General features: G+C 42.3%; 1 protein-coding gene across 1 annotated transcript; it reads left to right on the top strand.

Moving 5' to 3' along the window:
* Positions 1-1,207: 1,207 nt before the first annotated feature.
* Positions 1,208-25,853, top strand: LOC144259063 (interferon-induced GTP-binding protein Mx1-like). The gene is made up of 13 exons (XM_077807240.1): positions 1,208-1,873; positions 4,018-4,210; positions 8,732-8,869; positions 10,175-10,329; positions 13,101-13,239; positions 13,706-13,904; positions 14,779-14,857; positions 15,842-15,964; positions 17,431-17,572; positions 20,139-20,297; positions 21,096-21,172; positions 23,053-23,304; positions 25,254-25,853. The coding sequence occupies exons 1-13, from the start codon at positions 1,208-1,210 to the stop codon at positions 25,485-25,487; spliced, it is 2,556 nt and encodes an 851-aa protein (XP_077663366.1). The 3' UTR covers positions 25,488-25,853.
* The last annotated feature ends 82 nt before the right edge of the window (positions 25,854-25,935 follow it).

Raw genomic sequence — 25,935 nt, 5'->3', positions numbered from 1 at the left:
ATCAGCCATTGATTAAAGGGATGAGGGTTATGATACTTCCACTAAAGAATTTTTCTTCTTACTCTTTTTTGAAGCATCTCAATTAAGTAGGTTTTTAATAAAACAAACGCCCCTTCCATTTTTAAACCAACTGCATTAATGGGGGGGGGGGGGGGAGAGAGAATCACTGCCTCGCTCAGTCAGTCTAGTAACTGTGAGATCATAAACCTCCTATTTCTCCAGACATTCTTCCAGGAGAAAGAGGATAGACATGACCTGAATTTTTACTACATTAAAACTAAACAGGAAAAGAAAAAGAGAGTAAACTTCCACTTCTCCTTTTCACAATACTATATAATGCAGCAAAAAGGCCACAACCCCTTTTTGTTCTTTTATGGGCCACTTTTAAGCAAAGGGAGTGGTCCACTTGTAAACAGCCAGCCACCAGTTGTTCAGATTTGCCTTTTTGAAAAATGAAATGTTATTTTTCTAAATCCACAGGCTCATGGAAACTCTCCACAAAAGGAATGGCTGGAAAGCGGAGTGTTGGTTTGTGGTCCTTACCTCTGTTTGTCAACTATCCATTTAGGCCCCATTCCTGTAGATACAAATGTGCTAAACTCCCAGCTCACAAAAGTAAATTTAAGTGTGGGGGTGAGTATTTGCAGGATCTGGGCCTTAAATAGGACACTTGTGGGGCAGAAGCATTCTGCTCATACCCCCTATCACACTGGTAGAGCTGCTCACATTTTTTCCCATCGAAATATTCTATTGATGAAAACATGTTTTTTCAACATTAATGGGGGAAAAAACAAGTTTGGTCAAAATGTTCTGATTTTTTTAAATGAAAAAGAAAAATGATTGAAAATAATTTTTTGAGAGCTGATCATTGTTAAAAGGGCATTTTTGAGGGAAATTTGGGAAAATGTTAAAATGTTTCAAAATCTCCCATTAAAAGTAATTGGCATTTTTTGGAACAACTCAGCACAGTGATGCAGTACAAATAAGGGGTCACCTCAGCTGGTTCAAACCAACACACATCCATTGGTTTGAAAAGAACTGCACCAGCTGATTCTAGCAGAGATCTGGCCCAACCAATAACAATATGGTTTTGACTTTCTCCATTGTTATTACTATTGCAGAGCTGAATTCACTCACGCCCACGTATCGTTTTCAGAGCAATATAGAAGAGTTGCCAGACTAGACATTTGCTTTCCAGTGACACTTAATGAACAAGTCCCAGAGCTGCTGGGCATCTTCATCTGGCAAGCAAAGAAGCAGACAGGTAATGTATAAACCATCACTGCGTAGGATGCCGGCACAGTCAGGGCCTGGAACTTACTTGATGACCAAAGAATCACAAGGATTCTGTGGAGGAGCACCCCCCACACAGTCAAACGCAGCTTTTGGAGCATCGCTGTCAACACAGTCTAAAGCAGTTTTTGCAGGATCATTCCCAACTCAGTCAGAAGAAGATTTTGGAGTACCACTCCCGCCTGAGTCAGAAGACAGTTTTGTGACATCGCCCGCACCGGCACAGACCAACACCGTTTTTACAGGATTGCTCTCAATGCAGTCAAATGCTGTGTGTACAGGATCACATCCAGCCCAGTCAAAAGGAGGATTTCCAGGCTATTTCCCAGCGCAGACTAAAGCAGTTTTTCCAGGATCTCTCCCAGCACAGTCAAAAGAAGCTTTAAGAAGCCTGCAACCAACGGAGTCAAAAGGAGCTACTGCAGTACCACAGCCTTGCGCACAGAGTGCGCCTCCAGCCTGGTCTGAGATGATTCGGAGACACGCAGCAGCAGTCCAGTGGGCGGAGTCTGAGGAATATCATCAAGAAAAGATGAAACAGCAAGGGGGACTATATCGTTTCCAAGAGCAACAGAATAAGGCAGGTCAGATATTTGGCATTTGAGTGAAAACTGACTCCTCTGAGATTAATGTTCAGCTGCTGTCGGGGCTGAATTTTCAGTGGTCTGGGCTCACTTCTGCATACACAATCTGCAGACACAGATCAAAACAGTTCTTTCTGTCTCTGTGTGGGATTGTGTGTGCAAGTCTGGGCATCAATCCTGCAAACACACATGTTGAACTTCATGCACATGTGTAAATCCCTTTGACTGGTATAGTACTTTGTAAATCACATGCGTAAATATTTCCAGGACTGGGGGCCAGGTGCTCAGTCGTGTAATTACTAAGATTTGCCCCTGCATTTCATTTCCAGGTGTAAAAAAATGTAGGCATAGAAAATAGAAGGGCCACAGCCTGACTCCAACTTTCCCCTAGAATGTATATCTTAATGAATATTCATATTAAGAAACTTTAAACAGATATAATGGGATTTGAGTTTTTGTTTGTTCTTTAAATGAGGCTCCTGTGCTTTCAACAGAAATTGATAGAAATACAAAGACGCTTATTTCATATTCTATGTTTAACACTGAGAAAATCGGAATAGACATTTGAAAAAATTATATTAAAGTTATTAAAGCAGTTAAATAATGTTATTAGATAATAAGCATTGCAGTTATGATCAGGGGGTGCAAAAATATTTTCCCCATGGTGATAAGTATTGTCTTTCCTAGCTATTCTGCACTTTGTTTCAATATATCTATTTCCTGAAATAGTGCTCTCAATTCAGGGTGGAAGATAAGAATTTAGCTTTTTATCTCCATACACAGATACCAAATTTTAGATTAAGATAGGAAACTGCCTCACCTGTTAAATCATAAAATACTGACAGGTTTCAGAGTGGTAGCTGTGTTAGTCTGTATCAGCAAAAAGAACAAGGAGTCCTTGTGGCACCTTAGAGACTAACACCTTTATTTGGGCATCTGATGAAGTGGGTTTAAGCCCATGAAAACTTATGCCCAAATAAATTTGTTAGTCTCTATGGTGCCAGAAGTCCTCCTCATTTTTTTTCATAAAATACTAGTTTTCTCAAAATAACATGGCTACCTTAAGTGCAGCAACCCGCTTGAGACCTGGAGAGAGGTTGCCTGAGGGAAGAATTTGGAGGAGGCTGCAGGAAGTCAGTCTGTATGCGCAGTCAGGGACACTAAGATATAGTTGGAACAGCACGGTAAATAACTGCTCTAGTAAACAGCCAGTTTTGTTTAATAAAAGTGGAGTCCTTGTGTGTTATTACAAAGCAGGTGGTATGTGAAACAAGTGACATCAAGTAATCACCTTTTTTAAAAAAATCAGGTGTATTCATTCTTTCCCTGGGCACAATATCCTGCCCTGGAAGGGAGGAGGTAGGGGAAGGATCAACATAATAATCTAAAAGCTATTGACCAGCTGTTAACCCATAAAGAAATTACAGCAGAACCTGGGGACAGGGATAGGTCAGTGGTTTGAGCATTGGCCTGCTAAACTGAGGGTTGTGAGTTCAATCCTTGAGGGGGCTATTTAGGGATCTGGGCCAAAAATTGGGGATTGGTCCTGCTTTGAGCAGGGGGTTGGACTAGATGACCTCCTGAGGTCCTTTCCAACCCTAATATTCTATGATTCTCACTTATCTCTGCACACTCTGACTCACATACAAACTATATATTTCTCCAGAGCACACAAGAGTGATTTAATAGGGATAATGTACTGAGGTTTCTTATTACTAAGACCTTCAGTATTTAACGATATATACCACAATACATGGACTAGCACATTATGATGCATTATAAATTAATATAAGAAAAAACTGCAGTTACCAAAAATAACTGAAGAAAGGACATTTGATGGGGTGGTGTTCTTGCTTTCCTTATTGTGTATTCACTTACTTCCCTAATTTATAAAATTCAGTAATTTGCAATGGATATTTCAGCCATTGGTGTAAATTAGCTAAATTTTGCTGAATTTACAGAAACGTGTTTACCTTGTCAAGAATACTACAGAAGGCTTGTAGCTCACAGTACAAAGCTAGTGGTATGGTGGGGTGAAGGACAGTTTGCTGATGATGTACATCATTTATGGCACAGACATGTTTAACTTTGCCTGATTCTGTGAAATGAGCTCAAATGAAATGTAATGTTATTCTTACAGAACGCAGAACACACCTTGTACAACCAATATGAGGAGAAAATCCGTCCCTGTATTGATCTCATTGACTCCCTGAGAGCGCTCGGAGTAGAAAAGGACCTGGCTTTGCCAGCAATTGCAGTGATTGGAGACCAGAGTTCTGGAAAAAGCTCGGTTCTAGAAGCCCTGTCCGGAGTTGCTCTCCCTAGAGGCAGTGGTAAGAATTTACCTTTCAGCTTTTCATCTCAGAAATCGGATTCTTCCCCGAGTCGCAGTGGTGTGTTTCTATCTGATATTCTGTAATTCATGTCAGTTTGGTGACACTGAAAGTTGGGTTTAGATTCATCCCTGATACAACCCAAAAGAATTTGTATTTTCCCTATCCCATCATACAGAAAACACTGTTATGATAAGAACTGTGCGGCAACTGGAATATCCCTTTTGTGGGAAATTCCACTATTTTGAAATTTGCTTTCATTCCGTATGGGAATAAAACGTCATATTTCAGACTTAATTGTGAAACAACTTTTGAAAATGTTATTTTGGGTCAATTGAAACATTTAGATTCAATAACATCGAAATGTTTTGTTTCAATGTTGACTTTATATTCAGCAGAGGTAATTGTGTGGAGTGAAACCTCTGAAAGGAAATCAACTGCTCCTTAGCCAGATAATAGCAACCTTTGTTCCAGAGAACCCTGTGCTGGCACAGGAGGACATCTACCTGCTGCTCTCATGACCCAGGCAGCAGTATGGGCATGCAAAAGATCTTCTAGTGTTGTGTCTAAACAGGAGACGCATGCATTGTGTTCCAAGTATTTACGAAAAACACCATGTTAAAGCTCGGCAAAAGGTGTTGTTATTCTAAGCCACTTCGTTATACCAATAAAATAAAAACCAGCAGGCTCTTATTAAAGGGGATAAGACAAAATGTCACATTTACTGTGAATACAAAAAGAATTGTAGTAGGCAGTCAGTTATAGCTATAACATTTCATTCAGTTTCACATTCATTCACATGTTCCTTCATACACACACACAGGTTCTGCAGCTGCTGTATAGTTACCAGTCCTGAATGTAGCTTGAGTTCGTGGCTTGGGTTCGTAGCTTGTGGACGCTAACTGGCCAGGAAAGCCGGGCACAAGGAAGAGCTGGGTCTCTGTTGGGCATGCACCGATGCCCTTCCATGTTGGTAGCAGAATGCTACCCTCCAAAGTCTTCCATCTCACCCATCCTTTTCGTAGGCTTTAGTTTGAATCCAGAGTCTATAGGTCTTGCTGTGTCACTGGGTCTGGTGTGATTGATCACCCGTCAATTGCAGACATGACTTTCAGCCTAGGACCTGGCTTTGATGTTTCTTCAATTGTACTTTTGTTCTTTTCTTTTGAGGGTGGACTCCTCTTACTTTGTCAGGGCTGTTGTCTGCATCTTCAGCCGTTGGGCGTTTACACTTTATTTCATCAGGACAGGCTGGGCTGGAGGTTGATTCCATCATCCATCCATCCTCATTCACACATCTAAACTAAACTAATAAGATTACAGCAGGGTTTTGCAAAAATAATGCAGCAAGCTTTTACAAAATGGAGTGAGCATTTTAAAATGGAGTTTGGCACAAGTTAAAATGGAGTTTGAGTTACAATATGGACACGTGTAAGGAAGGGCAAACAGTGAGCAGAAGTTACAATATAGAAAGTATAATGAATGACAAACAGTGAGCAGGAGTTTCAGCGATTTAAGCAGCAATTGGATTGAAAGTGAAACTCAATTAGCCAGTTTATTGGGGTAACCAGTTTTATGAATGAATGTTGTTTCATTCATAAAACTTTCCTTATGAAGTTATATTAATAAAGTGAACAATTAAAAACAATTTCATTGATCAATTCTACAACTTTATTCTGTCTATCAACAGAAGAACTGCCAGGGACAAGGCAGGTAAACCAAAGTAATTCCAGAGCACTCTTCCGCGTCCTTGCTTCACCTTCACACCTTCTTTGTGTGAGGTAGGCCAGAGTGGAAGTCTCCTCCTTTTTTGTATCTGTCAAGTTTGGTTGCTCTTCCTGTTACCTTGTTCTTCGGTTCTCCCATCCTTGAGGCTGTTGGCTGGATTCCAGTCTGCCCCCTGGGGGTCCTCTGGTTGTTTCCACTTGACGCCTTCTTCAGCAGATGGACACTGGATTCTTAGGCTGGCACTTCCCTGATCATTCAGTTATTATCCACATCAAGCATACATCCACATACATCCTCTATCTCTATTTTAATCACAATCGTTAACAAAGCGAGATAAATACAACAAAAGGGCGGGGAGTCTCTCTGTGCTGTTTCTGTTGTTACAAACTATTGTTTTGAGAACAGACTCTGTTTTAGGATGTACTAACACAATTAGCAGCTTGCAAGTTTCACACATAGAGGGAGAGAAACAGTACCAAAACCAAGAGACCTCTTAATTAGTAATACCCTGGAATTTAAACTATGGGGAATCAAACTCATTTGTGATTTTAATACAGAACTTCTTTAATATGATCCAACAGATCCAATCTAATTGCCTTCTATGACGAGATCACTGGCTCTCTGGATGAGGGGAAAGCAGTGGACGTGTTGTTCCTTGACTTTAGCAAAGCTTTTGACACGGTCTCCCACAGTATTCTTGCCAGCAAGTTAAAGAAGTATGGGCTGGATGAATGGACTATAAGGTGGATAGAAAGTTGGCTAGATTGTTGGGCTCAACGGGTAGTGATCAATGGCTCCGTGTCTAGTTGGCAGCTGGTATCAAGTGGAGTGCCCCAAGGGTCAGTCCTCGGTCCAGTTTTGTTCAATATCTTCATAAATGATCTGGAGGATGGTGTGGATTGCACCCTCAGCAAGTTTGCAGATGACACTAAACTGGGAGGAGAGGTAGATACGCTGGAGGGTAGGGATAGGATACAGAGGGACCTAGACAAATTGGAGGATTGGGCCAAAAGAAATCTGATGAGGTTCAAAAAGGACAAGTGCAGAGTCCTGCACTTAGGACGGAAGAATCCATGCACTGCTACAGACTACAGACCGAATGGCTCGGCAGCAATTCTGCAGAAAAGGACCTAGGGGTTACAGTGGACGAGAAGCTGGATATGAGTCAACAGTGTGCCCTTGTTGCCAAGAAGGCCAATGGCATTTTAGGATGTATACGTAGGGGCATTGCTAGCAGATCGAGGGACGTGATCGTTCCCCTCTATTCGACATTGGTGAGGCCTCATCTGGAGTACTGTGTCCAGTTTTGGGCCCCATACTACAAGAAGGATGTTGAAAAATTGGAAAGAGTCCAGCGGAGGGCAACAAAAATGATTAGGGGACTGGAACACATGACTTATGAGGAGAGGCTGAGGGAACTGGGATTGTTTAGTCTGCGGAAGAGAAGAATGAGGGGGGATTTGATAGCTGCTTTCAACTACCTGAAAGGGGGTTCCAAAGAGGATGGCTCTAGACTGTTCTCAGTGGTAGCTGATGACAGAACAAGGAGTAATGGTCTCAAGTTGCAGCGGGGGAGGTTTAGGTTGGATATTAGGAAAAAAATTTTCACTAGGAAGGTGGGGAAGTACTGGAATGTGTTACCTAGGGAGGTGGTGGAATCTCCTTCCTTAGAAATTTTTAAGGTCAGGCTTGACAAAGCCCTGGCTGGGATGATTTAGTTGGGGATTTGTCCTGCTTTGAGCAGGGGATTGGACTAGATGACCTCCTGAGGTCCCTTCCAACCCTGATATTCTATGATTCTATGATTCTAACAGGGGGTCATGGGTCTGGAGTCTTTGTCCAACCTCCTTTGTACCCCAAGGGAGGGGTAAGGAGTGAGGATGTGCTATGGTCAAGGGCAGGCATTTGTCTGGCCTTTTAGTGTTTTATCTTCCCCCCAATCCTCCCTTGCCCTTCCTGACTTGTTGCTTGACCTTGCCCTGAGATAAGAGTTGTGTCAGTCTTCAAGAGTATGCTCATATATTATATTCCCATCACGCCCAGTAACACTTTAACTGCTCTTATTTGTTCCCATTGTGCTAACAAACCCATCTAGCTAGGCAGAAGTAACACACGCAGTGTCTTTGTCCTTTGTTCACACATATTAGTAAGAATGTATGTGTATCAAAAAATCAAACAGGCAAGCAAAACCCAAAATACTATCTCAAGTAAAAATACAGGCCTGAATCCTACATTATCACTTGCACTCCTAACAGGGTTCTATAGAAATAACTCTTAAAAATGTATAGAAATTAATACATCTACAGAATATTTAAACAAGCCTATGCAATACAAAATGATATCCCTACTATCGAACCGGATCAGGGTACAATTCTATCTTCGGGATATCATTCTGAACAGCTATTTTAAAGGTACAAAGCATCGAGCATACACACACCTTTAAAGTTTCCTCTCTCTTCAGATATATATTACTGGTTTCCATTACCCATTTTAACTATATGAAATAGCTTTCAAACAAATGTGAAATCTTTCAAGACAGAATAAATTTTTAAAATATGGTCACTGCACAGTGCGGCATACAAATGGGATGATAGTTTTCCTCACTGCCCTACCAATGCCCAGCATGCTTTCCCAACTCTCAGATATTCCAAGGTGTGTGAGCTGTGTGAACACACTGAAAGCTTTGGGCAGTCTTCTGCATACTGTAGGAAAAGCTACATTCTGTGGTGTGCTCTGTACCCATTCAAAAGGATGTTCGTTAACAGAATTAACTCTCTTTATGGACAACTGCAGGTATTGTTACCAGATGTCCCTTAGTGCTCAAACTGAAAAAACTGGCTCCTCAGCAGGAATGGAAAGGGAAAATTAGTTACTGGGACATAGATGAAGAGCTCCACCATCCCTCAGTGGTGGAAAAAGAAATAAGAAAAGGTAAGTGTTATTTATTGCATTCTGATTTAATTCATCAAATCCTCCTTTTCATCCTTTATTCCCTCCTGTTAGGCAGCATAACATTTCCCAAATTAACACCCTGCATCATAACTGCTGAGAATGCCAGGAACACAGGGAGCCACATTCCCAGCTGGAATAAAGCAGCACGACTCAGCTGATCTCAGCGGCGTTGCAGCATTTTACATCAAAAGTGATTTGCTCCAGGAGTTTTCAGACCAGCTCAGGCCATAGTGTATCTAAGTCATCATTCTGCACTTGGCTTTGACGAATTCCTAGTATTCTAGGGGAAGACAAAAAGAAAACATGTATTGTACTCACATGGCACTAGCTAGTTGTTCAGTGTTCCACATGATGGGAGAAAACACCTCTTCTACCCCAAGGGCTAACAGTTTATGCCCTGAAGCTTAAGGTTTGATTGTCCTTGGCTTAGCTTGCGTAGTTACCTACATTGTTATTGGTCATAACATTGTTTGTTTTTACATATATATTTATTCTCTGAGGTTTTCAAGAAATAATTTTTAAAAAACTGGTACGGTAGCGAGGTAAGTGACATAAAAGTCAAATAAGCTAATTATGCGTCTGAAGGTTTCTCATGAGAAATTATTTACTTTGATAGCAAGAAATAGCAGCAATACAGAGCTATAAAATGATGGTGTTATGTTGAATTAACAAATCAGTTGCACATACTAGCCAGCTTCTGTGAGGTGGTGTTTGATTTAGACAGTGTGGTCTGATGGTTAAAGCAGAGTACTGGCACACAATATCCTTCCATTCTGTTCATGACTATGCCACTGATTTGCTATATGACCTTGGACAGGTCACATAATCTCTGTGCCTCACTTCATCCATTTATAGAATGTGTATAATAATCCTTTGCTACCTTGCAAGGCTGTCAAGGATTAACTAATGCATGTCCAGCATTTTGGAGATGAGGAACCAATTGTGTAAATGCTAAGTATTTTATTGTATCACTATGTTATTATTTTTATTAAAACATCTCCATGTATTTGATTTTTCTACACTGAGATTTCTGAAAGTTTAATTCATAGTGTATTCTTCAATTTTTATTAAGGCTCAAATCCTTAAAAGGAGTCCAGTCATGCCCCATTGATTTCCATGGGATTTTGTGTGGGGAGGATTGGGTCCCAAAATGCCTTTCATTTAAAAAAAAAAAAATGCCAGGGGACAACAGGAGCTTTCCAATTCTGATATGTTCTAATCTGAAATTCCCATTAGGCGTTTCTAAAGTTTGCTTTTCTTGTCTTTCCCTTTCATCCTTTGTAGCCCAGGATGCAATCGCTGGTGAAGGAGTGGGCATTAGCCAGGAATTAATTTCCCTCGAAATTAGCTCTCCGAATGTTCCAGATCTGACACTGATTGATCTGCCAGGGATTGCTAGGGTGGCTGTAGGGAATCAGCCACAAGACATTGGAGAACAGGTAATGCAACATACATGTTCTGAGCTAGGAAACAGTTAAGTTACATTAGTGGAGATCTAATGAACAAATTATCTTAAACAGAAGGTTTTACTGGAGGATCTAGACCAGTGGTTGGCAACCTGCAGCCCATCAGGGTAATCCGCAGGCAGGGCTGCCCGCAGCTCCCAGTGGCCACAGTTCTCCGCAGGGGTGTGCTGGCCACCGCTTCCCACAGCTCCCATTGGCTGGGAACAGTGAACCATGGCCCCTGGAAGCTGTGGACAGTCAACATACACAAACTGTCTCGCGGCCCCCCAGTAGATTACCTTGATGGGCTGCAGGTTGCCCACCACTGATCTAGACAATAGTGTTCTATACAGTTAACTTGTCTCACAACCAGAATTAAAGATGTTGTAGGCAACAGACAGGACAGTTATTGGTGGAGGAAGTGCTGAAAAGAAGTGTGATGGTCACTTAGAATGAAACACATGCTGGTCAGCCCTACAGACGAAATTCAGCAAAAGAAAGTCTCATAATTAAATAAATCTCTGTCTAGTGTATTCTTCTACAACTGAGGACTATGGTGTATAGTAAGGAAAAGACAAACTGGCTCCATTAATTTTACTGTCTCTCAGTGCTTCCCCACATAATGGATCAAATTCTAACTTCAGCAGAGTTATTGCGAATTTACAGCAGTGTAAATGAGAGTAGTATTTGACTCTTTTTTTCTGAAGCATGGTGAACACTTTATGGAGTGAAAAAGACAATGCATAAAGTAGAAGTGAGTGCCGATTTTCTGGTCTTTCTTTTAGAAAAGGTAACAAACTAAAATATTTATAATTCAAATAGGAATTCTAAGAACAAGGCCACTTGTAATATAGACCTAGTGCAGGGGTCACCAACCAGTCAATCACGATCGACTGGTCGATCCTAGAGGATCTCCCAGTCGATTGCGATTTCCGGCGGTGCAGTGTGGCGGCCACTAAGGCAGGCTCCCTGCCCACCCCGGCCCCATGGCGCTCCCGCAAGCGGCCAGCACGGCCCCGCAGCGGGGGTCAGGGATCTCCCTCCGTGCGCTGCTCCTGCCTGAGAGCACCGCCCCCGCAGTTCCCACTGGCCGGGAGAGCTGCGGGGGTGGTGCTTGCAGAGAGGGGCAGCCCACGGAGCCATGGCCCCCCGTTTACCCTAGGGGCCACAGGGGCGCGTTGGCCCCTTCCAGGAGCGGTGTGGGGCCTGGGTAGGCAGGGATCCTGCCTGAGCCTCGCTGCGCCTGCCACTGACCAGGAGCTGCTGGAGGTAAGTGCTGCCTGTCGGGAGGCCACACCCCACCCCCAGCCCTGAGCCCCCTCCCAGAACCAGCACCCCGTACCCCCTCCTGCACCCCAACCCTCTGCCCCAGCTTGGAGCCCCCTCCTGCACCCAAACTCCCTCCCAGAGCTTGCACCCCTCACTCCTTCATGCACCCCCAATCCCCTGCCGCAGCGTCCCCTCCCACACTGTGAACCCCTCGGCCCTAGCCCAGAACCTGCACCCCCTCCCGAACCCCAACACCCTACCCCAGCCTGGTGAAAGTGAGGGATGGTGGGGAGAGCGAGCAATGGGGAGGGGGATGGAGTGAGTGGGGTGGGGCTTTGGGGAAGGGGTGTGGCTTTGGGGAAGGGGCAGGACAGATCCTGGGTTGACCTCAGATTCAAAAAGTGATCTTGGGCGTTAAAAGGTTGGAGACCACTGCCCTAATGTTAGCAGGAGTTTGAGGGGTGGATGGTGATGTATAGTAGATATGTGTATTAGTACCTCCCCCACAATTCATGTAAATAGTAAATTGTAATGAGAGGTGCAGGACTTGACAAATGTCAGCAAATGTTGATTGAATCAAAATGGTTTGGGCAACGAATTGTCAAAGATAATACAAGTGGGCTCCCTTATCCAGCCAGAATGCAGGAAAAAAATCATTTTATTTTGCGATGAAATTACTATAGTAATTTGTACAACTCTGCTCATTGTATCCACAATAAAATAGTTGGTGTGACACCAGCTGCACATGACAATTGTCCTGAATGTCCCACATTCTCCAGATGCAAAATAAGGGAGATAAAGCATCTTACTTTTGAATATGACAGAAAATGGTGTTGAAGGGAAATGTAGAAGACAAGGGAAGATTTATGGAAACTCAGGATAATAGTTACATTAATTTAATATAACTAGAGCTATGTGAACCTTTGGCAACACAACACAAAACCATGAGAAACTCTGATTGTTGGGATTCAAACATGGGGGGAAAACAGCCAAATATGTCAGTTTTATTTACTTTTTATGAATCTCTCATTGAAAGGCAAAGACAAGACATTCTGCTCTCTTTTGATAGGCACACTTTTGAGATGGATGTATGTAACTCTACATTTTATCTGATCTTGACATATCAGTATAATCCAACTTGATTTTTTTCTTAGCTGTGCATTTAGACAATAGAATTTGATTGTTTCTAATGCAGGTAAAATATCATTACATATTCATCACTGAATAGATTGTGTACCGGGCCTAGTAAATTTTTATGACCATTTCCCAAGGCCGACATAAAAGCAGTCTGTTCTGGGGCATGTACCACATTTGGATTACCTTTAGATAATCAGGCTGATTTCAGCCGCTGACATTTGCACCTTAGCTTCTATTGTATGATTGTATCCGTCGTGTGTATGACATTCCACATAGTCAGATGATGAGCAGCCTGGCATCCAATGCCATTTGTCACATCAAACTTTACTGCATTTCTTTCTTACCATATTTTATTACAGATCAAAAAGCTAATTAAAAAATTTATTGCTAAGCAAGAGACTATAAATTTGGTAGTGGTGCCAAGTAATGTGGATATCGCAACAACAGAGGCACTGAAAATGGCTCAAGAGGTAGACCCTGATGGAGAGAGAACTCTAGGTGAGACATACTTTTAAAAATACAAATGGGGGAAGGTAGGTCATAGAGTTCTAATATTCTTCCCACCCTGCCTCAACCCTGCCAAGAGTTACCTGCTATGAGGAAAAAACAAGCTCTGTGGAATAAAATGAATTTTGCACACCGATAAAAGGGAACGGATAGCTCAATTTGGGACCCTACTGCCATTGATACTATGCCTATAAATATCTTGAAAATGACAAGATTAAAAATTAATACTGTAAAAGCTCTGCTATTAATTTGATATCCCTAGGTGTTCCTGAGAAAGGTGGGGGGAAGAGAGAGGGGCTGGGAGAAAAAAAAAAAAAACTTACAGCACAGCTGGAGAAGTCGCTTTAGTATATGCTGTCGGGAACAGTGCTGCATTGGGTGACTAGATACCCGCAATAGATCTTTCCCATCGTTAATTTCTGTGCTTGTCTAATCTTCTCATCGTATTACTTCACAGGGATCCTGACAAAACCAGATTTGGTGGACAAAGGAACTGAGTCGTCAGTTGTTGATATTGTACGAAACCTTGTCATCCAGCTAAGGAAAGGTTATATGATTGTTAAATGTCGTGGGCAGCAAGACATTCATGACAAGCTCACCCTGGCATCTGCAATCCAGAAGGAGAGAGAATTCTTTGAGCAGCATGAACATTTTAGGTAGTTTTCAAACAGTTAAAGGGCCTGATCCAAAGTCCATTGAGGTCAATGGAAAGATTCCTGCTCACTCCCATCGGATTTGGGTTAGGCCCACAATGAGAATTATCCTCAAACTTAGCTTGGGGTGGAGGTTTTGTTTGTTCTGTTTGTTTGTTTTGCATTGTCTGTGTGGTAGTGTTTTCCAAAATGCAAGAAAGAGTTTACATGTCAACTAACTTCTCTTAAACTCAGCTTCTTTTCAGATTCAGGTTTGATTTAAGCCCTGATTCAGAAAACCATTTAAAAACATGGTGACCATTAAACTCTGAAGTAGTCCCAAAGGAGTCAAGTTAAGCACGTGCTTTAAAGTGCTTTGCTGGCTCAGGCATTCATGCATATCGTTCTATCCACTGGGAAGTATGGGGGGAAACTCACTCCCAGGAAAGATATGGTCTGTGTCAGGAGAACGCTCTCCTCCACAGATGATTGCTTTTCAGCATTTCAGTCATAAAGAGAATTTTTGAACCCAAAAGTGATTCTGAATCAGTATCCCTACCATATATAGCAGTACATACGTTCTTATAATACAGCAATAAATGTGGATATTCTTATCTCATGATCTTTTTCTGAAGTTATGGTTCCGAACCTTTTTCTGTTCTCAGTCTGTTCAGCAAACAGCTCATCATTTCAAATCTAATCTTGCACATGAGCAGATTTGGCAGGATGAAGTGAGGCTATGGCTGCCCTTTCACTAGCATTCCCCTGCTTGATCAGAAGAAACTGTATTTACCTGCTTTGTGTTGCAGAACTTGGGAAGACACTGCTCTCTTGTTCAGCAAATGCGAGTCACATTCAGCAAATGCGAGGAATATTCATATTCCTTATTCTGTTTCAGAGTTCTTCTGGATGAAAACAAGGCCACTATCCCCATTTTGGCAGAGAAACTTACAAGTGAGCTTGTGGAACACATTAATGTAAGCTAACAAAGAAACACTTTACATCAGTAACCATTTAAAAAAAAAAAAAAAAGGACCCAATCCTGCAGTTTTGGAGGACTGGGCCTGTAAAAATTATTTCTATGAATAGCTTTAATTACCCTGCCTGATGGCAATCTGGAAGTACATGGTCCACTATACTGAGCCTTGGCTTGGTAGTCAGGTATAGAGCTGGGAGATTAATTGATTTTTCAGTTCAGCTGCCAAACTGGGGGTATAATCGGGGGAAATATTCATCTTGGTTCCAAAAATGTTTGGAATTTGTCAGTAAAGTAGAAGAGTCCAGCTCTTCCCCACCTGAAACTATCGGATCATATTCAGATAGTTTTGGGTCAACCAAAACTGCTTTTTTCAGTGAATAAACCATTCAAAAAATTTTACCCAGCGATAGTCAGTTGACCAGTATTCGATTCTCAGCTTTGCAGCTGACCTACTGTTTAACCATGGGCAAATCACGTAATCTCTCCATGACTCAGTGTTCCTGTCTTTAAAGTAGGGATTCTGATACTTGCTTTCCTTTGTAAAGCGCTTTGAGATCTATGGATGAATAGTGCTAACTAGAGCGAACTGTTATCATCACTGACAACTTTTGGAAGCCTGAATAATTTATACAGAGTGAATATGAAATATTTCAGATACTATGTTGCTTTTGTAAACAACTGTTTAGTAAGAATGAAAAGGTTGCTAAGATGCACTGGTTCTCTAACTAGGATGCTGTACTAGACCAGCAGAGCAACACTGCTTTTTTTTTATGTAAGAGAAGCACCGAAGAACACCACTCTTTAAACCTTCCCCATTCTTTTCTCAGTACAGGCAGTGTTGGTTTAGACTTCAGAGCATACCTGGACGTTTAAGGGCCGTGCAAGATTCATAAAGCTCCATGTCACACTCTGAAATGTTCTATTTCTTTCAAAGAATGGAATTGTCCAAACTGTACAAGTATAGTTGTTTTTTCTCCCCTAGAAATCTTTGCCTGTTTTAGAAGAGCAAATAAACATTCAACTCCACAAAACAACTGAAGAGTTACTCAAATATGGCAAAGGCACACCAAAAGCAGAAGGCGAGAAGTTGGTTTTCCTAATAGATGTAAGTATAAATATGTATTTGGTTGTGTGGCACGGCAAAGAGAGCTGAACAAGTCCTAAACTTTCCTGATTTTGATAAGGTCAAGAATTTCAAAGGGAAAAAATTCATTTCTGCCATCAACACTTTGTAGGGCTTTCATTGCTTACAATACACATAAGCCTAAGTGCATCCCTGGATTTAAACCATGGATGCTCTTGGCTCATGGTGTCCAGTTTGATGAAGCTCTTCCACCTGTTTCTTCTATCTCTTTACTATGAACCCCACCCAGAGGTTATGGATCTATTACTGGTGTAGGTTGGTGAGATTTGGTGGCCTGCGATGTCCAGGAAGTCAGACTAGATGATCACAACTATCCTTTCTGGCCTTAAAGTTTGAGACCTACTGTGGTGAATGGCTGTTCCCACAGTCCCTGGGTAGGCTCCTCCCACAGAGACCCTCTTCCAGTCCCACAAGTGAACCCCTGTCAAGACAGAGGCCACTTCTCTTTTGGGGTGGGATGCTGTGATCCAATCACTCTCTGACTGGGTCTCCAGGTTACACCTCCCTGGCTGTCAACCATACTACTTAGCAGGTCCAGCTGATCTTGGGCCCTGCCAAAGTTCTCCTTCTGGGATTACGTGTTACCATATGGTTGCAGGGAGACAGCAGAGACGACCCATAAATGCTGATGGGTTGGAGGGCAATTTAAAGTTTTGGCCACCCCCGGAACAGCTCAAGTCATGCCTCCCCCCCCGATCAAGGTTCCTCCACTTACACTCAGTCTCTCCTCCCTACTCCACCCCAGAAAGCAGTGCTACGCCCTCTGCAGCTCCCAGCAGTTGCTGCTGCCTTTCCCTGTGGGGTGCAGCTCAGGCTCCAGCAGCTGCTGTGCAAGGAGGTGACCTGGCTGCACCATGTGCCTGAATCTGGATTTAGGAGCCTAGATATAGGCACCCATTTCTGAAAATCTTGGCTGATATTAGATCAGCTTTTAGGGTAAAGAGAAAGGGACAAAGGAGGTGAATTAAGATTTAGGTTGGGATTTTCAAAAGCACCAAAGTGAGTTAGCAGCACAAATCCCACGGACTTGTAGAGCAGTTCAACGCTGGACAGAACTTGGTCAATATGACATTATAGCGTTCCATGGTTACGTCTCAGTGATTTCCATAACACACGTCCTCAGTTTACAAATATAAGATGGTGGTTGTTTTTTCTAATTGCCAGGCCTGCAGTCCCAACCTGGAATCTGCAAGTCAATCTGGAAACTTTTCTTTTTCCCAGGAATATAGGTTCTGCAGAAAAAAATAAGCCCTCAGCATTGATACCTGTGTAACTCCAGCAATCTTCATTGGCTTTGCATAAATCTAACTGATTGGAATTTAATAAAAGATTGCCTAGATCCACAAGGAAAATAGAATCAAATTCACTCTTGCTTAGCTATGCTGCCTTTACAGAACTCAGAGTGGTTTTTTTCAATCTTATTACAGAAAATCAAACTGTTTAATCAAGACATCATGAGTTCAGTGGCAGGAGAAGAAAAGTTGTTAGAAAATGAAATTAGACTGTTTACAAAAATCCGCACAGAGTTTCAAAAATGGGGGAAGATACTTGATGACAGTGCATTGACTGGTAAGTACAGGGGCTTGCCTGTGAAACTGCTATGAAATACTTATTTTGACTAACGTTGTAATACAGCTAATAGATCATGTTAATGAAATTTTAAAACTTGAAGTGATGAGAATTTATCTACCAAGATCCCCGGCTGGTGTGAACTCACATAGCTCCATTGAAATCAATGGATTCCGTCCATTTCCATTGAAGTCAATGGTGATAGGACAATTTCACCAGCTGACAATATGCCCTTGATTCTTTGAATAACGTATGTTAAAATTTTTTTTTTAAGTCTATGGTTTAAAGTCTAGCAATTTATGAGTAATAAAATAACCACCTAAAGAACGCCCATGTTTCACATATAATTCAGTCTGCTAATTGGTTACTGAATCCAGATCTAAAAGGAGAAGAATGTCTCACAGAAATTGAAGTTTAAGATCAGCTCAAAACATTTCTAAACCTCTCCGAATACCCATTAATTCTTCCTCTTGGTCAACACGTAGCACACATTTCTGTCGAGCAGCCCCTATTGCTATACATTTTTAGCTGTCTGTGAATGTCGATATAAACATCGCTAAATGTAATTCTAAAGGAATAGTTCCAAAATGTGTGCGGGGTACATGTCACTGAGGGGCAACTACATGTAGACACAGGTGTATTCTATCGTCTAATCTGTCCTGTCCCACCGCATACCCAGAGCCAGTTAATCTAAAGGTATTAGATGAGTGAAAAAAGTAGGAAAACAGGTGGAAAGAGGAGATAGCAGGTGAACAAAAACACAGGAAATATAGAAGAGAAGAAAGCCAGTAAAAACTAGTTTCTTTATGATGTTACTTATTCCCTTTGAGAATCAGTTGAAGCGCTTGTGTGTATCAATAGGAGGTGCACCTGCATTGCAAGTAAAATGGAAATAATGATACTTCTGCCTTCCTTTAGAAAGTAATTTGAGATCTACCCATGAAAAGAACCGTGTATGAGGCAGGTATTATTGTTTATATAGCTGAAGTCATTGCAAGGTAAGTTCATCTAACAGTTCTAGTTTCAGATCATTAGAGAGCTGGAATAAATATTAAAAATGGCAGATAAATGGAAGACTCAGGACTTTTACTAAATTATGCAGGTTTTGGGGCTTCCTATTGTAAAGTACATTGGAAGATGTTTTTCTCGTTGACTGATTAATTTTACAAACCCCTATACACCTTCCTTCTAAAGTTTTGCCTCTCAAACTCCAGTCTATTTGACACAAACTACACCGCAATTTTTTTTGTAGTGTTTGACTATAAGCCCATAAGTATTTGAAATCTCTTAGAGGTTCTGAGAGGAATGGTCCTTAAGAACTGAATGCAGTGTTACCTGTGTACTTCCTGCCTCCAGTCATGCATGAATATGCTATAATTCCTGTACCTACCCACAATAAGTCAAGATTGGATGCCTTTAAAGCACTAGTAAATGTGGATGTGAGGTACACATGTATCAGTCAGAGAGGAACAAATATTATTTAGGATGGCAAATTTCTCCAATATTGACAATGTTTTAGTGTTGGTGTTGTCTGAGTGTTCCAGGAAGTTTAGACTAGACTTCCTTATATTTGGTTGTCAAATTGTTTTACATCTTCCTCTAAAACATCAAGTATTGGCTACTGCTGAAAGGGTATCAGACTGATAGGAGTTGCTGTACTGGATCAGAATACTGGCCCATGTTCCAGTTTCCATTAGTTTAAATCAGGGGTGGGCAAACTACGGCATACGGGCCGGATCCAGCCCGCGGGATTGCCAGCCCCGCGCCGCTCCCAGAAGCAGCCAGCACCACATCCCTGCGGTCCTTGGGGGAGGGAGGGCAGAGGGCTCCGCGTGCTGCCCTTGCCTGCAGGCACCGCCCCCTGCAGCTCCCATTGGCCAGGAACGGGGAACTGCAGCCAATGAGAGCTTTGGGGGAGTTTCCCGCAGGCGAGGGCAGCATATGGAGCCCTCTGGCCCCCCTCCCCACAGGGGCCACAGGGACGTGATGCCGGCCGCTTCTGGGAGCGGCGCGGGGCCAGGGCAGGCAGGGAGCCCGCACCCTGAACCCCTGCCCTAAGCCCCCTGCCACATGCCACACCCCTCCAGCACCCTAACTCCCTGCCCTGAGATGCCTCCCACACTCTGCACCCCAACCCTCTGCCCCAAGCCCACCCCGAACCCCTCCTGCACTCCAACTCCTTGTCCTGAGCTCCTTCCTGCACACCGCACCCCCTACTACACCCCGCACTCCCTTCCACACCCCAACCTCATGCCCCAGCCCTACATTCATGGCCCTGCATGCAATTTCCCCACCCAGATGTGGCCCTCGGGCCAAAAGTTTGCCCAACCCTGGTTTTTCTGGTCATCTCAATGAGTGAAACAGTTCATTCTTAGAAGTAGCAACTGCATATTTTGGCTCAATTCTACAGAAATCAACTTGCTTAAATTATGAGCTGTGTATTAGTTCTTCCAGTCAAAAGTGTCTTCAGAACAAAGAACTAAACTTCCACTTTAAATCCATAGTTGTCTTTATAAATTCATTAGATTTGTTATATTAAAATAGTGCTGTTGTTTTAATGTTATAGATAGAAAAACTATACAACATGAAGTGTGGAGATTTGAAGAACAGTATCGTGGAAGAGAGCTCCCGGGGTTTACCAGTTACAAGACATTTGAGGCCATTGTAAGACAGCGAATTATGGCACTAGAAAAACCAGCTATTGAGATGCTGAAGAAAGTAATTGGTGAGTTTCATTAGCTAAGTTTTATCCCAAGCTTCAGAAATATTGGTTTGCGTACATTTTGGTTGACACAGCAAGAGCTGTATCTTGGCTGCTTCAGGCAGGGGGAAATGAATCTGAATCAAACCAGTTTCAAGCCATGAGACTGATCTTTAGACCTCAAACCTCTATGCCTGGCCTTCAGACTTTGACAGTACAAAATTCCTAAATGGATAGTATTTCTGAAAACGTTAGAAATCGACCATGATAGGAAAATGAAAAATCATCTCAGGTATGATAAGGAGAGATTAAAAATTGAATAGATGAGACATAGCTCCATGGCAGTGTCCTTTGGATCATAGGCGCTGACTCCATGGGTGTCCCGGGGCTGGAGCACCCGTGGGTAAAAATTGGTGGGTGCAGAGCATCCACTGGCAGCTCCCCAACCTGCCCCAGCTCACCTCCGCCTCCTCCCCTGAGCGGGCCGATGGGTCCTGCTTCTCCCCCCTCCCTCCCAGCACTTGCCCCGTGAAACAGCTGTTTCGCGGGGCAAGCCTGGGAGGGAGGGTGGAGGAGGGGGAACGTGGAGCGCTTGGGGAAGAGGCAGGGCCAGGGCAGGGATTTGGGGAGGGATCCAATAGAGGCAGGGAGGGGGCGGAGTCGGGGCGGGGCGGGGGGGGTCCGGGGGGGGTGCGAGCACCCACCGGCACCAACAAAAGTTGGCACCTGTGCTTTGAATAGATATGGAGAATGACCAGTTTTCACAAATCTTGTGCTACTAGTAGCTCAGTCCTTTATTTTATGTCTCTTTTCTCCCCTCAGAAATTGTCCGAAAAGCTTTTACAGAGGTTGCCAAAGATCATTTTGAGGATTTTCAAAATCTTAACAGAGCTGCTAAGGTGAGACACCACATGCTGTCCAGAGAAGAGCAACAAGAATGATTAAAGGTCTGGAAAACATGGCCTGTGAGGGAAGATTGATAAAATTGGGTTTGTTTAGTTTGGAGAGGAGAAGACTGAGGGGGACATCATAAGTTTTCGAGTACATGAAAGATTGTTACAAGGGCAAAGATGAAAAATTGTTCCCCTTAATCTCCTAGGACAGGACAAAAAGCAATGGGCTTTAATTGCAGCAAGGGAGGTTTAGGCTGAACATGAGAAAAAACTTCCTAACTGTCAAGGTAGTTAAGCACTGGAACAAATTGTCAAGGGAAGCTGTGGAATCTCCATCATCTGAGAACAGGCTACACAAACACCTGTTAGGAATGGTCTAATTATTGTGTAGTCCTACCTTGAGTGCAGAGGACTGGACTAGATGACCTCTTTAGGTCCCTTCCAGTCTGACACTTCTATGATTTTATGTAACCTGATATAAGTCAAGCAATACTGAATGGCATAATGTATTATATATAGAACTACATGTTACTCCTTCACTCTTGATCAGTCACTTATTTAATTGTTGTACCTTTAAGCAACTGGGGAGATTCCTGCACCTTTATGAATATGTTGTGCAATAAGGTAACAGAGAAACTGTAAATAAATGGAAATTTGTATATGCAGGAGAAATTAAGGTTTGTTACATCATCCAGTAACGTTGTCATCGCTATAAACTGTACATTTCCCAGTTTCTTGAATGGATTGCACTATAATTTACACCATATATGTGCACAGCACTGCACACAACAAATTTTGAGTCCCTGCCCCAAGGAGTTTACAATCTCAGATTTCATTCCTGCAGGGACTTAAGCATGTAAGTACACCCAGAGAGTTCAATGGGACTACTTGAAGTCAAGCATGCTTATAAGTCTTTGCAGTGCCTGTGTTAAGCGAAGAACAGAAGACAACACCAGAGGAAGTGGAAAGGTCAAAGACAATATGATGATGGGGCTGCTTAGAAATTTATATATATCATGTGGGAGAGACTCTTTTTTTTTTTTTTTTTTTGATGTGACTGTGGTCACTGAAGAACTAAGTTTTGAGAAAAGACTTTGAGAGAGAGAGGTTGGAAGGGCTGCCACTCACAGGGAACTGCCTGAAAAAAGGCCCAGGGGCATACACAAGATAGAGGCATTTATGGCCTAATTTTCAAAAGTGATGAGCATCCACAAATCATTTTGAAATCTCTGGGAGATGCAGAGGCTCAGCAGCTTTGAAAAATCAGGCAGCAATCAGGTAAGTGACTTTGGCTGAGCAAAGAAAGGGCAGGAAGTTTAAAGGGAGACAAAAGCAGAGGGGGAGGAAGGCAGGTGCTATGTTGTGGAAGTCCTTGAAGCTGAGAACAAGGCTGAATTTGGATCGGGAGGCAATGTGGATCCTGTGAAAGGATTTTAAGAAGGTTTGAATGTAATTGTAGCACTGAGGAGAGGTAGATGATTTTCCCACTGAAGTTTTGGGTGTATTGAAAGGGTAAGGAATCTGGAAGGCCAGAGAGGAGGGGTTGCTATAGCTGAACCATTAGATACTCAGTGCCTGACTGAAGGTTGGTTTGTTGGGCATGGCCAAAGGTGTGGATTTTGTTCGCACTCAGGGAACTCAAGTGGCAGGCTTTTGGCTGCTCCTGTCCACAAGTGTAATGGGGCATAAGGCAACGTGGCCTCTCCTGCCCCCTTGCACCAGGAGACAGGGAGCCAGAATCTGGCTCTTACCGTGTGCTCTTGGGAACCCTGTGACACCATGTCACACATTATCTGTCACATGGGGCTGGTCCTGTACTTACGTGCACCATCTGTTGTTTAGTGGATTTTGATAGTTTTCTTCCCCCCACTTCTCTCCCTTCACAGGGCAGAATTGAAGACATTAGCAAGAAACAATCAGAGGAAGCTGAAACAATTATTAAAATCCATTTTAAAATGGAGCAGCTTGTATACTGCCAGGACAATGTTTACAGACAAGACTTAAAAGTTATTGAGAAAGAAACATCAAAGGAAGCAGCCCACAGTCTGAACCTGGTCTCCTCGAGTTTCAATTCTGGAACTGTCCAGAACCACCCTGCCATTCAGGATATGACTTACCACTTGGAGGCATACTTCAGTGTGAGTTTATGGATTCCTACCACAGCAGTTTTTATTCCACTCCAAATCCTGCAGCATGTACCAATCCAGTTCCCATTGCAATCAATAGAAAGAGTCTCTCTTTGTTTTTAATTTAAGAAAATACTGGTAACATTTATAAGGCATATAATCCCCCACCTTGATGTCCATGGATAACATCTTTTTGTATTAACTGGAATTTTGAATAGCCGATGCAAAATGTCTATGGGCAAATTTAGATGTGATGTGAAAGGCATGTACAGTACAGTATCAATGTACAGAATCATTATGTAGGTATAGTTACAAGTTGAGTGTATAACAGAGGCTTGCTTCATCATACTGCATCTGCCTTTTGATTGTTTTTCCTGCTCTGTTACACCAGATTTCACCAACTTAATGACAAAACTTAGGCCACCTCTGAATTTAGCCCTATGTCCACCAACTGAGAAATTAAGGTTCTGATTTTTAGCCTCAGCCTGGTCTACAACAATGCACCACCAGCAAAATGCAGGTGCAGTGGCACAAAATGGATGCACCTGGAGATACAAATCAGTACATCCATAAAACTAGAGGCAGCCATTGAACAAGCAGGCCTCCGTTTCCATTTTGTTCTCATGGAGAGAACAAACATATTATGACAGTTATTAGAAGTGGTTATGTTAGCAGTAGATGTTATGAGGTAGGGTGAAAAGGCAAAAGAGAACTTGTTTTTATATCATCTCACACAGATTTGTGGTGTCCTAAAGTGCTTCACTTGGCAATAGGTTAAATAACCCTAGAGCAGTGAATCTGCAGCAGAGAGAGCCATTAGACACTCACCAAAATTTTCAAGAGACCCTATGCAGTTAAGTGCCATTGATTTTATATGAGAATTAGGATCCTAGGTGTGTCACTTTTGAAAAGGGGATTTAAGCACATAAATACTCTTGAAAATTTCACCCTCAGCTTGATGATTTGAAAGGAGAAATGTTGGGCAATAGACTGAGATTTCTCACAAAAGGGTCCTGCATTTAAGTTCCCTCTGCCAGTCAGTCATCTTGAATAGCTTGTCTGAATTATAAATTGCTGCCTCTGTTGTACTCTGATTTGTTAGATTAAGAGGGAACTAGCTCAGTAAATAGCAGTTAGCTTTCCTGGTTCTAAATAAGTGATCAAATCCCCAGGCTGACATCCGTTAAGGCTCGGGCATAGCACTAAGGCAGCCCTGTACTTCACCGGACTAGTATAAATAAGTTCTAGATACTGGGAGTTGACTTTGGGCTGTGCCCATTAGACTGCTTGTGCCAGATGGGTTGATTATGTTAAAGGGATTCAAGCTAGAATCCTACGATTTGAAATTTAGGGTGGTATCTTAGGTTTTTGTCAGTTCTACGTAATTACTTATGAGCCACTCCATTACTACCCCACAGCAATTTGTGGAAGCAGGTCAGCCACACACTATGGCTTCTGTGGAAGCAGTTTCTGAGCTTGTACTTTACAATAGTGTTATTTCGTGGATGGCCCTCTGCTGGCAAATGTCAGCATTAATTAGGTTTCAGAGTAGCAGCCGTGTAAGTCTGTATTCGCAAAAAGAAAAGGAAAGGAGGACTTGTGGCACCTTGGAGACTAACAAATTTATTTGAGCATAAGCTTTTGTGAGCTACAGCTCACTTCATCGGATGCATTAATTAGGTTATACAGGTAGTCAGCAGTGACTGGTCTGCCTTGGGTTTATGCTGCTGAGAATACTTATGGTTGAAATTAGCAGCGCATTTCATTCATGTTTTCAAATGGGATTAAAAGGAAAAGTTGCATCTCAGCTGTCTGAACCATTTCCAGACTAATTCATGAAGATACTCACTGGAACAATCACTTGACACAGAATGTTGTAGCTTCTTACTGAATTTCGCTAGAGAGCCCTTCCCATGTCCTCTCTTTGACAGTAATGTTTTATAACCATCTTCTGTTTTCAGAGTGCAGGTAAACGTCTCTCCAACCAAATTCCTCTGATCATCCAATTCTACATCCTTCAGGACTTTGGAGATAAATTACAGAATTCAATATTGCAACTTTTACAAGAAAAAGAAAAATTGAACTTCTTTCTTCAGGAACGGAAAGATGCTGCCGATCAGAGGCATTTTCTGAGTGGACGAATTGATCGTCTGACACAAGCTCACCTTCGCTTAATAAAATTTTCTGTGCTGTAGTAGCCTCTCTGCTTTAAATGGTCTGTTTCAAATGTCAGTTCTTGGTACTGAAAAGACCTATAGCAGAGCTTTGTATAACCCGTTAGAAATTGTGCATCCGTCTACACTGGCCTTAAAAACTGAATTAACTAAGTCAGAGTTTAGCTAAATCACAAAGTTGCTTTAATATCATCAGTTATGTCTGTGTCACATGTTCATCTGTGAACCATTTTATTTTTAAAGTCTTGTTTTAGTTAGTTTAGTGTATAGCATTATGAATTTCTTATGCTTCCCCATAATTACGTTGCTACTGCAAAACATTCTGCATATGTTCATTTTAACAAGTGAGGACATGAGCTCTCTGGTACAGACCATACAACCTTCAGTAGGCAAATGAATTAAACCATATTGCAGTCAGAGACTGAACCAAAAGTGTAAGTATATTTTAAATGTGTGCTTTCTTACTCAC

This window comes from Eretmochelys imbricata, chromosome 1 (assembly GCF_965152235.1).
Source record: "Eretmochelys imbricata isolate rEreImb1 chromosome 1, rEreImb1.hap1, whole genome shotgun sequence".
In the NCBI taxonomy this organism is placed as follows: domain Eukaryota; kingdom Metazoa; phylum Chordata; order Testudines; family Cheloniidae; genus Eretmochelys; species Eretmochelys imbricata.
This window is presented reverse-complemented; position numbering and strand designations above follow the sequence as displayed.

Coding starts and splice junctions, on each gene's coding strand:
- LOC144259063 (XM_077807240.1), top strand. CDS start 1,208: ATGAACAAGTCCCAGAGCTGCTGGGCATCTTCATCTGGCAAGCAAAGA. Junction 1,874..4,017: donor TCCAAGAGCAACAGAATAAG/GCAGGTCAGATA, acceptor TTATTCTTACAG/AACGCAGAACACACCTTGTA. Junction 13,905..14,778: donor GAGCAGCATGAACATTTTAG/GTAGTTTTCAAA, acceptor ATTCTGTTTCAG/AGTTCTTCTGGATGAAAACA.